Here is a 15,801-nt window from a genome sequence, read left to right on the forward strand (position 1 = left end):
ACTCACACACTCACACACACCACACACACCACACACACACACACACACTCACACACACCACTCATACACTCACACACACACACACCACTCATACACACACTCACACACACACACACACACACACACACCACACACACACTCACACACCACACACACACACACACACACACTCACACACACACACACACACACACACACACACACACTCACACACACACACACAGACACACACACACACTCACACACACACACACACAGACACACACACACACACACACTCACACACACACACACACACACACCACTCACATTCACACACTAACTCACACTCACACACACACCACTCACACACACTCACACACACACCACTCACATTTACACACTAACTCACACACACACACTCACACACACACACCACTCAAACACTCAGCAGCAGTAAAATTCCACCACCATGACCCAAACACACTCCGCTCTGCCGTCGACAGTTTGAACAGCTTCATATCGCCGTTGGCGCCACCCTGAATGAAACGGTTCCGTTCTAGAGCGACGCCACCAAGACGGTTACCTGAGGCAGGTGTAGCGGATCCATGCTGTCGGGTCACCTGTTCTTCAGCCCCGTCAAGGCTGTGGAGGACACAGTGGTGTCCTCCTAACCCTAACCCTAACCCTAACCCATCACAGATGTTCACGCTCCGCTCTAGATGGGACGGCGTGCCCTCACCATGGGGGCGGAGCGGCACAGCGTTGAGACGGGTGGAGGCTGCAGACCGTGGACGCCCTCGCCGTGGGGGCGGAGCGGCACAGCGTTGAGACGGGTGGAGGCCGCAGGCCGTGGACGCCGTCACCGTGGGGGCGGAGCGGCACAGCGTTGAGACGGGCGGAGGCTGCAGACCGTGGACGCCCTCGCCGTGGGGGCGGAGCGGCACAGCGTTGAGACGGGCGGAGGCTGCAGACCGCGGACGCCGTCACCATGGGGGAGGAGCGGCACAGCGTTGAGACGGGTGGAGGCTGCAGACCGTGGACGCCGTCACCATGGGGGCGGAGCGGCACAGCCGTGCGCTACAGTTCACACTCGTGCAGCCATGTTCTATTGTGGGGGCACGACCTGATTCTTCTATTGATTCTCCTAACAGGAGCAGCCGTTGATCAATAGTCTAAATATCAATGGCCTGTTTCAGCCTGTGAAGCTGTTAATGATGCTGTGAGAGGAAGGAAGGCCTCACTGATGCATTTAGTTCTAACTATATATTCAGCCGTATATGTAGAATACTTCATCTTTACTGCACCAGAGCTACGATGGCTGAACATCTCAGACGTGCTCCACAATCCCACTGTGATCCAGTTTATTTCTGATTCCTGCTTCATTGGAATTGTGGTCAAAAATCCCGGACTGCTTTTGTGTCGTCTTTAGTCACGAGTCCGGTGCTGTTCTAGACCTTCAACCCCCCCCCCAGCATGGCCGTGATCAGCGCGACAGTTAAAAACAGAAATATTGGAATATCAGAAATGTCCTCTTGACAACATGCAGATGCTGTTTCCTCTTGTATTGTGATTCACCATGAGATTATTTTTAAGTCGAGGGCGACTCTGAAGATGCTTGTTTTTTAGAATACAGATTTATACTGATGATCACAGTTGTGTTATATGGTGCCTACAACATTTGCTCCACTAGATGGCAGCCTTTCCAGAGCTCTATGATTATTTAGCTGGCTGTGGAATAACATTCTAAACACCCCATAGTTCACGCTTGGACAATTCAAGACCCTTAAAAATGTATCTGAGTGAGAATTGACATTGCTTTTCTGATGTTGGATGTTAATTTTGTCTCTTGTCCGTTCTAAGCTCTCTGTCTCCTCTTGGGATCTATGTTACTGTTTACATCTGTGAGTTCTCGTGGTGATCATGAAGGATGAGGACAACTTGGCTGAGTCGCTTTGGAAAAAGAGGTTTAATCTCACCAGGAAAATTAAAAATAAAGGACAAAGAGGTGTAGAAAAACAGCCAGTTTTCCTAGGATCACGTTGCTCTCCTGACAACCTGTGGAATCAGCAATAGGAAAGATGAGGTTGGTTGGACAGACGGGACCTTCATGATGAACATCCAGCAGGTCTAGAATTCATATTCAGGCCATGAGCTCAACCCTCGTGTTTCTTCAGACGGAAGCTTCTCCTGCGGTCGAACACAAATGCACCGAGGAACCGGGCGAGAACCGTGACCATAAACCAAAGCCAAAGCCAGGGAACAGCGGTTCAGTGAATGTGGTTTTGAAGGTATAGAGGGGGACCAGGGTGTCGGTGGTGATTCTGTAGAAGGTCACAGTGCCAGCGGGGTAGTTCACATAGACGGCGACTCTCCGAAGATCAATGGATGAGAAGGGGGGGAGGGCTACACCTTTTGTCATCGTGGAGGACAGAGTAACCGCTGTCAGAACAGTCAAGGCTCCAAGACTGCTGATTCCTTCCAAACCAGCATTGGAAACTGCTTCCATGTCTCTGGATCTTTTTGTATGCTACAGAAATGTGAACCCATCCTGTCCACTCCACCTCCCAGTAACAGCGACCAGTTAGGCTGTTGCTACACAGCAGCTGGGGACAGACCTCAAACCTCTCTGGATGGTCTGGATATGGTTGGTCCTCGGCCACTCTCCTCATCACCCTGTTGTTGGACACTTGGATTGACCTGTGGACGGTGTTGGTGTCCACGCTGAGCTCACAGTGATCTAAAGGGAGAGAGGAGGAACCAGGAACCAGCTCATGAAACACAACTGAGTCCACGAACTGCTGCTTTTTTCAGAGTGTGACGTGCTGACGCATCAAGTTGATCACTTACACTTCTTCAGACCACTCTTAAGTCTCTCTTTCCCACAATGGTCCAGTCTGGATTGGGAGAAGACACAGAGGAAATGAAATCCAAGGCAGGACAGAGGTTCAACAGATGCCACCTCAACCTTGAGCTCTACACTGTTCGTCCCTGACTTTGGGTCGGCCTGAACCGGTTTGCTCTTGATTCGGTTTGTGAACCTCAGAGCTGGATTTGTGACATCTCTCCATATGCCAACGTCATGGAGGAGAACTTTGCCTATTTCTCTCTAAGGATTCCCTCACAGGCAGTGGCTGCAGCCAGATGGTTGTGCTGGCATCACCTGATCTTTCTGTATCTCTGACGTGACCCTTTTATTCTCCCTTATGTGGGTTCTCGTACCCTGAAGGTCCAGAAAGCATCACATCTCTCTGCTCAGAGGTGGTTCAGATCTCACAATGTGCTGCTTGAACCACCGAACGTCTGGAAGGTCTCCATGCTCATCAATAAATAGTATCAGGTCTTCATTTTAGGGAGGGTGTTTGCATCTACCTGAGAACCTCCAGGCTCAACTCTGAATCCTCCAGAACAGCAGAGAGCTGCTTCGTTCCATCATCTCCAGGATGGTTGAAGCTCAGGTCCAGTTCTTTTAGATGGGTTGGGTTGGACCTCAACGCTGAGGCCAGAGAAGAACATCCTTCTGCTGTGATGAGACAGCCCGATACCCTGCATGCAAGCACATCCACCACACACACACACACACACCACAGACACACACACACACACACACACACACACACACACACACACACACACACACACACACATTCCTCACTAATTAACAGCTCATTTATGCAAAGTTCTGGGTCGTGTGTCGGGGCCTGGACCTGACTGGGGAGCGAAGCACAGGAACCAGAACCAGACTAAGTCATTTTAAAAGCTGTGGGAGTGAACAGTGGTCGGCTGGTCGGCATTTTTGGTAAAGATATTTCCTCTTTTTGGAAGATAACCAACATTTCAAGCTGCCATTTAGAAAAACTGATGATGCTGATAAGGAGCACTAACCTGAGGATCTCCAGCCGGCAGTTTGGACTCTTCAGACCAACAGAGAGCTCGTTCAGCCCTGAATCCCTCAGGTCATTGTCACTCAGGTCCAGCTCTAGCAGACTAGAGGAGGAGGCGCTGAGGACGGGGGACAGAGCTTCACAACTCCTCTCCGTCAGATTGCAGTGACTCAACCTGAAAAAGAAAAGAAGAAGAAAGCAGGAAATCCTTCTGGTTCTCTCCTGCACAATCAGGGACGCAGGCTTATTTCTTTAGTTGACCTTTATGAGGACGGAAGCTGCAATGATACGGAATGAAATCAGTTCTTGGAGTAACTACTGCGACTGCCTAAAACGCTGCCAGATGTGATGCGTGTTGCTGAACACCTGCAGACACCTGCAGACACCTGCAGACACCTGCAGACACCTGCAGACACCTGCAGACACCTGCTGACACCTGCAGACACCTGCAGACACCTGCAGACACCTGCAGAACACCTGCAGAACACCTGCAGACACCTGCAGACACCTGCAGACACCTGCAGAACACCTGCAGACACCTGCAGAACACCTGCAGACACCTGCAGACACCTGCAGACACCTGCAGAACACCTGCAGACACTTGCAGAACACCTGCAGACACCTGCAGAACACCTGCAGACACCTGCAGAACACCTGCAGACACCTGCAGAACACCTGCAGACACCTGCAGAACACCTGCAGACACCTGCTGAACACCTGCAGGCACCTGCAGACACCTGCAGAACACTTACAGGGCTTTTCTGCAGGCTGTGACCACTGGCAGCAGCCTCAGAAGAACCCACTCTGAAGCAGAGTATTTCTTCAGGTCAAACATCTCCAGGTCTTGTCCTGAGGACAGTAATATGAAGCCAAGAGCTGACCACTGAGCAGGGGAGAGACTTTCTGTTCTCAATCTTCCAGATCTGAGGTTCTGTTGAACCTCCTGGACCAGTGAACTATCGTTCAGCTCGTTCAGACAGTGGAACAGGTTGATGATTCTCTCTGAGGACGGATTCTCTCCAATCTTCCTCTTGATATAGCCAATGATTTCCTGATTGGGCTCTGAGCTGCCTTCACCGTTAATTAGACCTCGTAGAAGAGCCTGATTGGTCGGCAGAGAAAGACCCAAAAGGAACCGCAGGAACAGGTGCAGGTGTCCTTTTTCATTTTGCAAGGCCTCGTCCACCGCACACTGGTAAAAATCAGCCTGTTTGATTTTGGTGTTGAACAGTTTAGAGCGTAAATAACGTAATAAGGTTGTTTTTTCTGACAGTATGTTGGTGCCAGACTTGGTGAATGTCAAATGTGCATGAAGAGCAGCGAGAAACTCCTGAACACTCAGATGGACAAAGCAGAACACCTCCTCCTTGAACAGTCCTCGCTCCCTTCTGAACATCTGCGTGAACACTCCTGAGTAGGCATCAGCCGACCTGACGGTGATGCCACAGTCTCTTAGATCGGACTCGTAGAAGATCACATTGCCTTTCTGCAGTTGTTTAAATGCCAGCTTTGCCAGAATTGGAATCATCTCACAGCTCTCTGGACTCCATTGTGGACCTTTCCCGTCTCCTCTCTTGTTTTTCGGTGAGAACTGAACAACCAGGAAGGAGATGTACATCGCTGTGAGAGTCTTGGGCAGCTCTTCTCGCATCTTCAACACATCCTCAAAAACCTTTGCAGTGACCCAGCAGAAGATTGGGATGTGACACATGATATGGAGGCTTCGAGATGCCTTGATGTGAGAGATGATGCTGCACGCCTGCTCCTCCTCCTTGAACTTCCTCCTAAAGTACTCTTCCTTCTGCACGTCAGTAAACCCTCGCACCTCTGTCCTCATGTCCACAAAATCCGGATGGATCTGATTGGCTGCCGCGGGCCTCGTGGTTATCCAGAGTCGAGCGGAGGGGAGAAGACTTCTGTTAATGAGGTTTGTGAGCAGGACCTCCACCGAGCACGGTGCCTTCACATCTATATCCGCCTCCTGGAATTCATTGGTTCTGGTGTCCATTTCTAGTCGGCTCTCATCCAGCCCATCCAAGATAAACAGAAGCTTGAATTTACAATTGTCAAAATTGGCGTCTCCTGATGACTGCAGAGCTGTAAAGATGCTGTTAAGAGCCTCTATTTGAATGGCCCTGGACTCTTGGATGCACTTATGAGTGAGTTCAGCCAAGGATAGGCGTCTCCCCCTCAACAGGTTCAGGTGGCGAAAGGTGAACGGCAATATGAGATGCACGTCTTGATTGGCTCGTTGTTCTGCCCAGTCCAACACAAACTTGTGGATTAGAAAGGTTTTGCCAATTCCTGCATTTCCGTTGGTCAGAACAGTTCTTATGGGTTTATATTTCCCAGCTGGAGGTGTAAACAGGTCACTGGGACTAATGGGTTGTTCTGTGTCTGAAGGGTTCCCAACCATGTCAATCTGAGTGACCTCGTGCTGAGCATTGATGTGTATGTCGCCACCGGTGGTGACGTACAGCTGTGTGTAGACGTCGTCCAGTCGTTGCTCGTCTACCTTCTCATCACAGCCTTCCTGCACACACATAAACCTGCTCCTCAGGTTTGACTGAAGGTTTGATTGATAAGAGCCGATGGGGACGTGTTCACATGTGGGACCTTAAAGCAAAATATACATGCACATGTGTTAGTCGATATATTCAGCAGATATGAATATATTATATATTTATTCCAGAGTGCTTTGAGCTGATGTTTTACAGTTTATCTTCTTCTCAGGTCCAGTTGGGCTTCACATTTCAAAAAGACAAGAACAGCATCACTGGAGTAAAACAATCCCAAAAACTTAAGTAAAGAACTCAGAAGAGCTTTTAAAGCAGGTACGACTGGAATTCTTTCAGACTGACGCTGCAGCAATTTGCTGTTGATGCTGCTGTTGAGATCTGACGCTCAAAGTTTCAGACTGGATCAAGTTTCACTGATTCCAGATCAGGAAAAACAATGAAAGTGGTGGCGGGTCTCAGCAGGTCCGAAGGGTTGATCATGAGTTCTGAACTTGATAGGAGACAAACCTCCATTCCAAGAAAAGGCGGTGCAGCTTCATCTGGAAGGATGGGTTAACCCTAACCCTAAGCATGCCTCCTCAGTCAGACCACTTCCTGTGTGTCTTGGTAACAGTTAACTCTAAATTTAGGACATTTTAATGACGTTAGTGGTTATGATGGTCACTCTATCCATGCCTTTATTACACCTCTATCCATGCCTTTATTACACCTCTATCCATGCCTTTATTACACCTCTATCCATGCCTTTATTACACCTCTATCCATGCCTTTATTACACCTCCATCCATATCTTTATAACACCTCTATCCATGCCTTTATTACATCTCTATCCATGCCTTTATTACACCTCTATCCATGCCTTTATTACACCTCTATCCTTGCCTTTATAACACCTCTATCCATGCCTTTTTTACACCTCTATCCATGCCTTAATTACACCTCCAACCATGCCTTTATTACATCTCCGTCCATGCCTTTATTACACCTCTATCATGCCTTTATTACACTTCTACCCATGCCTTTATTACACCTCTGTCCATGCCTTTATTACACCTCTGTCCATGCCTTTATCACACCTGTGTCCATGCATTTATCACACCTCTATCATGCCTTTATTACACCTCTATCATGCCTTTATTACACCTCTATCATGCCTTTATTACACCTCTATCATGCCTTTATTACACCTCTATCCATGCCTTTATTACACTTCTACCCATGCCTTTATTACACCTCTGTCCATGCCTTTATTACACCTCTGTCCATGCCTTTATCACACCTGTGTCCATGCATTTATCACACCTCTATCATGCCTTTATTACACCTCTATCATGCCTTTATTACACCTCTATCATGCCTTTATTACACCTCTATCCATGCCTTTATTACACTTCTACCCATGCCTTTATACCACCTCCATCCATGCCTTTATACCACCTCTATCCATGCCTTTCTAACACCTCTATCCATGCCTTTCTAACACCTCTATCCATGCCTTTCTAACACCTCTATCCATGCCTTTATTACACCTCTATCCATGCCTTTATTACACCTCTATCCATGCCTTTATTACACCTTTATCAATCAATCTTTATTTATATAGCGTCTTATACAATCAAAATTGTTTCAAGGCGCTTTCCAGAATCCCAGAGCCTGACCCCAGACAAGCAACAGTGGCAAGGAAAAACTCCCCTTTAACAGGAAGAAACCTTGAGCAGGACCAGGCTCATGTAGGGGGACCCTCCTGCTGATGGCCGGCTGGGTAAAGAGAGAGGAGAGGTGGGAGGACAGGTAGAGGATAGGATAGGTAGGAGAGGAGAGGGGTAGAGGAGAGGAGAGGTAGAGTGAAGGGGAGGTAGAGGAGAGGAGAAGGAGGAGGAGGGGAAAGAGGAGAGGAAAGAAGAGGAGAGGGAGAGGAAAAGGAGAAGGAGAGGAGAGGAGAGGAGAGGCACAGAGCACAGAAACACAAACAAAAAATATGCACAATCACTTCAACGGGGCCGGCGGTCATTATGCAGCTCCGATGGCAGTGATACCTGCAAATAAATAGAGGGGGGGGGGGGAAGCAGAAAAACTACACAAGAATCAGCATAACTAGTCTGCTTGATGAGGAGAGGAAAGGAGAGGAAAGGAGAGGAAACCATGACCCAGTGGAGTGACAGAGGCCTGTCAGGTGATCATGTTTCCGGACCCCGGCAGCCTTGGCCTATAACAGCATAACTAAGATGTGACCTAACGATTAGACGACCCCCTAAGTATGATAATTTGTCTGTCTATGATAGTAGCTGGAACTACTGAATTAGTAACAGTAAGCTTTTTCAAAGAGGTAGGTTTTGAGTCTGATCTTAAAAGTAGCGATGGAGTCAGCCTCCCGTACCTGGACAGGGAGCTGGTTCCAAAGCAGGGGGGCCTGGTAGCTAAATGCTCGGCCCCCCATTCTACTCCTAGAAACTCTGGGAACCACAAGTAGACCAGCATTCTGAGAGCGGAGCGGTCTATTGGGCTGATAGGGTATCACTAGCTCCTCCAGGTAGGATGGAGCTAGGCCTCTGAGGACCTTGTAGGTCAGAAGAAGGGTCTTAAAAGTTATTCTAAATTTAACGGGCAGCCAATGAAGCGACACCAGTACAGGAGTAATGTGATCTCTTTTGTCAATACCTGTCAGAACTCTGGCTGCAGCATTTTGGATCAACTGGAGGCTCTATCCATGCCTTTATTACACCTCTATCCATGCCTTTCTAACACCTCTATCCATGCCTTTATTACACCTCTATCCATGCCTTTATTACACATCCATCCATGCCTTTATCACACCTATATCCATGCCTTTATAACACCTCTATCCATGCCTTTATTACACCTCTATCCATGCCTTTATTACACCTCCATCCATGCCTTTATAACACCTCTATCCATGCCTTTATTACACCTCTATCAGCTGGATTACTGTAAAGCACCATTAACGTGCCCCGCCCGTCTGTAGTCTCCTGCCCGTTCCCATATTCTCAGCCTCAGGTCGGCTGATCGGCTCCCGGAGGCACCAGAACCTCAGCAGAACCACCTGGAGTGCTGCTCCTAAATCATGAAGCCATCTGCCATCGGACGTTAGACAGCCTCCTTTACTCCACATCTTTAAAAGCCATCTCAAAATGCACCTTGGTCCGGCTATGAGACTTTGATCCTGCTTTTATTGTTTGTGTTGTTTTTTTTCCCGTGTTCATTTGTACCTATTTTTATCTGAGCTACTTTATAATTGTAATGATTGCTTTTAAAGTGCTTTATGAATATCATCATTAAACAACTCTGGATGTTTTACCCGACGTGTTTTGAGCTTTCTGTTCTCCATTCAACACTTTATTCTCAATGTTAAGTGTTATTATTTGATAACGCCCTTACCCTATTGATTACGGTACCTTTATTTTGTTGCATCATACAATGTTTATGTCACCTGTAGGATGTGACGACGTTGCTCCTTGTATGTTCCGGTTAAGAGCGCGGGAAGCTGAGTAGTTCCTGTTCCTATAATAAAGATTATACCACCTGGCTAAAGTCACTGAAGGGATTCGCTTGCTTATGCTCCACTACGCATAGATGCTGTGCAGCTGAAGAGAATTAGTTTATCTTGTTAGCATCTTTTATCTTATTAGCATGTGTTATACTATATGTTTTTGTTTATGTTACAGTTAGTTTAGAAGTTAGGAATACTATATAATCTTTAGTAGGAATACACATAAGCAAGTCAGTTGACCCTTCTTTGACATGAATACTGCTTAGACAGTTGGAGCCAGGCAGACAGGAAATGGTAGACCCTCATCGTAAAACATGACAGCATAATTTACTGGTGATTGATAAGTTCCTAGACAGGAATAAGACCTCTGACCTGGCCATCTGGGAAGATAATGGAGAAGAAGGACTGCACCAACACCAAATGAGGCAGGAAGAAGAAGATGAAGTCACCCAAGAAGAAGGACTGGATTGGACTGAATTAGCATCAATAATTACATATGTCTTTCTATATAAACTGGGCCAAGGGATAGTTAGGTCGTCAGACCTCATGCCCTGACAATTGACTTTGTTGTTGCTAGGGTTATGAACTGGCCCAGAGCTCTGTAATATTTGTATCTTGAATTGGTTCTATTTGCTAAATACATTTTGAAATTGACATTTGTTTACTTGAAGTCTTCATTTAAAGAACAGGCGGATTGGCAGTGACACACGAGAGGTACTGCGATCCAACACAGCAAAACTGACCACCTTGACAGTTTATGGGCCCAGGCTATGTTGGACACAAGGATAGCATTCGGAACTGTCGGAAGAAGTGAACAAGACGGAATAACACGGAGCTTCGGTGGACAACTTGGAGATAAGTGAGTCAAAACTCGAATGAAGTTTTCCCGATATATTACGCTGAAATGGCTAACAGAACCGCAACCCCAGCTCCGCAACTAGTTTTTGATGGCTTAGAAGAAAAATACGACCAATGGGAAACGAGGTTCTTGGGTCACCTGCACATTTTAAAATTAAAAGAGACCCTTTTGACAACGTTATATGGCGGGACAAATGAGGAGCAAGCTGAAGACAGGAGGAAAAATGCTGACCGTTATGCTGAGTTAATCAGGCTAATAGACGATAAAAACCTGTCCATCATAAGACACGAAGCAGCTGATGATGGAGGGAAAGCCCTGAAAATATTGAGGGAACATTACTCCCAAAAAAGCAAACCAAGGATTATTATTCTATACACATCACTGACCAAGTTACAAATGAAAGATGGTGAGAATGTAACTGATTATATAATCAAAGCTGAAAATATAATAATGGCTTTGAAAGATGCAGGTGAAGTCTTGAGTGATGGACTGAATTGTAGCCATGGTACTTAATGGACTACCTGATTCATTTAAACCCCTCGCAGTCCATGTAACACAGAACGAGGAGAATGTTACATTTGCTGACTTTAAGAGAAGACTACGAGTTTATGAAGAGAGTGAGAAAATGAATAAGGCAGAGTCTACAGATAATGTGATGAAGACACATGTGAAAGAAGGAAAAGGACCCCCCAAGGCATACACCAGCAACAAAAAGGACGAAGATGCCAATGTAAAGTGCTACAGGTGTGGAATAAAAGGCCACAAGGCAAGGAAGTGCAATAGATAAGTATGGTGTGGCTACTGTAAGAGTAACACACACCAACAATCCTTGTGCAAGAAAAAGGGGGACAAGACGGTGCCAGGAAGTTCGTAGAGGAACAAGACAATGACAAAGAAGACTTTTTCTTCACGGCTCAAGACTAAAAGGATGAAAGACCACCAGCCTGTGTGAAGATAAAGGGCATCATGGTGGATGGGGGTGCGACATCCCACATCGTTAATGACATTAGGAAGTTTGAGAGCTTCAATGACACTTTCCAACCTGACTCACACTCAGTGGAGTTAGTCGACGGAACAAAGTTCAGAGGAATAGCACAAAGAAGAGGAACGGCGACAATCTGCCTACTTGACAACGCTGGACAACAGCACAGAGCACATCTAAGAGAGGATTTATACACCCCTACATACCCGCATGACATCTTTTCTGTGGCAAGGACCACAAATGGAGCAGCGACAATCACCTTCCAAAAGGGGGACAGCCGAATGGTCACCAGGAACGGTAACAGATTTGACATCCACCAGAGTGGTAACTTGTATTACTTGTCATCAAAAGAAGACAATGTCGACCAATGTAAAGCATGTCATGATGCTCAAACCTGGCATGAAATACTAGGTCATTGTAATTACGATGACGACAAAAGTTATAAGGTCTTGTGAAAGGGATGGCGATAAAGGGAAGTGTAGTCAGACAGACACAATTATGTGAAGTGTGCACAAAGGGAAAATTCACCCAGACAAGAAACAAAGAACCTAGTACAAAGGACAAGAAACCCTTAGAGTTAGTTTACACTGATCTAGCAGGTCCCATGCAAACACCTAGCATAGAGGGCTACAGATATGCCCAATCTTTTACAGATGATTATTCAGGTACCATGATGATATATTTTCTAAAAGCTAAAAGTGATGCAGTGCAAGCAACGGAGTGTTTCTTGGCAGATGTAGCTCCATATGGAGAGGTCCGATGTATTCGATCTGATAATGGCACAGAATACACAAGTAAAGACTTCCAGACACTATTAATTAAGAATAGAATCAGACATGAAAGGTCTGCACCCTATTCACCCCATCGTAATGGTACAGCAGAAAGAGGCTGACGCACCCTCTATGAAATGGGCAGGTGCCTACTGTTAGAAAGTAACTGACCAAATACACTTTGGAACTATGCTGTACAGACAGCTGCTTATGTTAGAAACAGATGCTACAGTAGGCGAACAAAGAAAATGCCATACCAGCTATTTACAGGAAAAGAACCAAACTTTGGAAATTTGGATCACTATGCTATGCCTACAAACACTTAGACAAAGGGAAATTAGACTCTAAGTGTGAGCAGGGTATTTTTGTGGGCTATGATAAAAACAGCCCAGCGTACCTGGTGTATTATCCAGAGAAAGAAAAGGTTCAGAAACACAGATTGGTGAAGTTCACAACCAAGACTGGAACGGAAAAAAGAAACACAGAATTGTGAGTCATACATTAGGTATAGTGATTGGGAGCTGCACCCCAAGGTCAATGATAAAAGGGAAATTTATGTTGATGACAAGGATAAAAATGGATTATGTCAATATATACCAAATGATGGTGCTGAGCCCTTACCTGGACAGACTGAGAGCACACAGCCAGGTACAACCATTGAGACTGTACAAAGAAGAAACCCACCATCATACAATGTTTATGTCACCTGTAGAACGTGACGTTGTTGCTCCTTATATGTTCTGGTTAAGAGCGCGGGAAGCTGAGTAGTTCCTGTTCCTATAATAAAGATTATACCACCTGGCTAAAGTCAATGAAGGGATTCACTTGCTTATTCTCCACTACGCATAGATGCTGTGCAGCAAAACTGACCTCAGCAACACTGATAACCAACTAGAGAAACAGTTTAACCTTTAACCTCAAGATTCAAGATTCAAGAGTACTTTATTGATCCCTTTAGGGGGGGTCCATCAGGGAAATTAGCATCTCCAAAGAAACGTACAGCACTGTACAAAATTACCCACCACCATTACACCCCATCAAACCTATTAAAGATAATAAAAATGTAATAGTGGCGTCTCCTTCGCCTCAGGTCTCGGTGCCCAGCCATGTCTCAGCTTGCCTCAGCTTGTTTATGTGTGTGGGTGTGTGTGTAAGTGTGTTGTATGCATGTGTGTGTCTGTCCTTTTCTTAATTCTGTTGTTCTCTTTGCTGTTTTTATCCTTTGTGAGGCACTTTGTGCTACCTAGCGTATGAAAAGTGCCATATAAATAAAGATTGATATTGATATTGAATAAAATAAGAAATAAAATAGAATAAATTAAAAATAGAATATAAATATAAATATAAAACTATAAAAATGTTCCAGTTCTCCTGTTGGCCCTCCTCCCCCCCTGTGAGGAGTTGAACAGCCTGATGGCTCGGGGGATGAATGAGTTCCCCAGTCTGTTGGTCCTGAACTCGCCTGCATTAAAGGCTTTAGAACAGAAACTGAAACAAGCGTCACTGACCTGTTGGATCTGAACTGACAGCTGAAAGATTTTGCAGAATGTCGTTCCGAGGTATCTTCTCTAAAATCTTCTTGGTGACTTCCACGGCTCCTTGATCTTTGTTAGCCTTCACCATCAAATCCACAACGACCGTCCTCTCTCTGGTCTCTAGTTGGTAGTTTTTAATCGGGTTGAAGCCTCCCATGATTCCAGAATCTTTCAGGTAAAATTTGAATTTATTGAATTCTTCCTCAGTTAAATTCTCCAGAACCTTCAGCAGGATCTCTTGGGCCATTGTAGCGTCCTGCTGGCAGTAGACCTGCAATCAAGTGAGTGAAGGAACATTTCAGGAGTGAACTACACACCTTCTCTTTAGAGCAGGAGTGCCCATTACATCGATCGGGATCTACCGGTCGATCGGGATCTACCAGTCGGTCGATCGCGGCGTGACATTTAAAAATATCAGCCGATCATTCACCCGTCACGTGATTGATGTACAGGGCAGCCAGTGAGATGACAACTGAAGTTGACAATCAGGCGACCAATCACGTGCAAACAACGGCGCTGAGTGCAGCAGAACGACGTCAGCCTATCAGCAGTCCCGTGACTTGATTGACATACAGGGCAGCCAATCAGAAGCGCTAAACTATTCAGCCAATTACCTCTGATTTTAAGCCACCGCTAAAGCTGATGGTCATCAAAATGACTGAGGGAGCGGGACCAAGTAAGAAGACAAAAACAGATCACTTTCATATCGGCCAGTGCAAACATCTACTTTCTACATGAAGATGATGAAGTCCAAAAAGCGTTGCACGGTGACTGATGAACATCTGGAGGTGTGGGTGAGGCTGTCAGCAGCTACGGTCCCTGTGCCTCCCTGGCTGGTTCAGTTCAGTGCACGTCAGCAAAGTGAACTTAGGTAATTACAAAAAGAGGTTAATAGTTAATTATTATGTGTGTTTTGCCATATTGGCTCATTCAATTAAGCAAAGTACATCAACTGTACATACAAATAATCCTCAATACATTTGAAAATAATTACTGTTTTGCATTTTTGTGGTGGGTAGATCACTTTGACTTGGTCATTTTGTAAGTAGCTCGCATGCTGAAAAAGTGTGAGCACCCTGATTTAGAGCCTCCGTCCCCAAACACCATCGTACAGGAGATGGTTTAAAGGTTGAATGAGTCATTAACGATGGTCCAAAGTTGGTTGTCAGTAACGGGACAGGAAATCAGACAGAGAGAGGAGCAACGATAGTTGTGGGGGAGCAGATCACAGAAAGCTGTTTTGATCATTTTCTGGATGAACCTACATCAACCTTCTCTCTCAAAGCTGCTTTAGTCACATGGGGCCCAAACGCACCTCCCAAATGTGAGACCCCTTAACTCTGAACTCTTTATTTTGAAATGGCAACTAACTTGAATTGGTTTAGTTGGCTGATGGAACTGCTCCAAAGTGACATTTGACAGGCCAACGACCGGGACTGGGACAGCCCATAATACCCATATTAGTAACGTGGACCAACGAAAGGGGACAAAAGCCAAAGTTTCAGAATCAGCCTAAAGAAACATATGACAGAAGACATCAAAGACTTTAGGAACAAAGGCAGCGCATGTGCCATCGAGCTGCATCTTTCCAGGGTCGTGATTAGTAGCAGGTTCTGATACAGTAGCACAGATCATCAAAGAACACGAGCACGTTGTCTAGAATCAAAGAAAAGAACAAAGCTGCATGAAACAGTTGTGATCAGGGCGACTCAAGTAGTTCTGAGGAATCTGGAGACAAGGCGGCATTGTTGATGACAAACAGGAA

At 45.9% G+C, this 15,801-nt stretch overlaps 1 protein-coding gene across 1 annotated transcript in view; it reads right to left on the reverse strand.

Moving 5' to 3' along the window:
* Window positions 1-1,597: 1,597 nt before the first annotated feature.
* LOC101061924 (NACHT, LRR and PYD domains-containing protein 3-like) overlaps window positions 1,598-15,801 on the reverse strand; it is a 40,483-nt gene continuing 26,279 nt past the window's right edge. Inside the window, 6 exon segments of the mRNA XM_029829265.1 lie at window positions 1,598-2,372; window positions 2,374-2,719; window positions 2,830-2,876; window positions 3,352-3,525; window positions 3,865-4,038; window positions 4,616-6,479. Of these exon segments, the coding sequence (XP_029685125.1) occupies window positions 2,153-2,372; window positions 2,374-2,719; window positions 2,830-2,876; window positions 3,352-3,525; window positions 3,865-4,038; window positions 4,616-6,479 (2,825 nt within the window). The 3' untranslated portion in view covers window positions 1,598-2,152.

The sequence above is a fragment of the Takifugu rubripes genome, chromosome 21 (assembly GCF_901000725.2).
Source record: "Takifugu rubripes chromosome 21, fTakRub1.2, whole genome shotgun sequence".
Taxonomy (NCBI): Eukaryota; Metazoa; Chordata; class Actinopteri; order Tetraodontiformes; family Tetraodontidae; genus Takifugu; species Takifugu rubripes.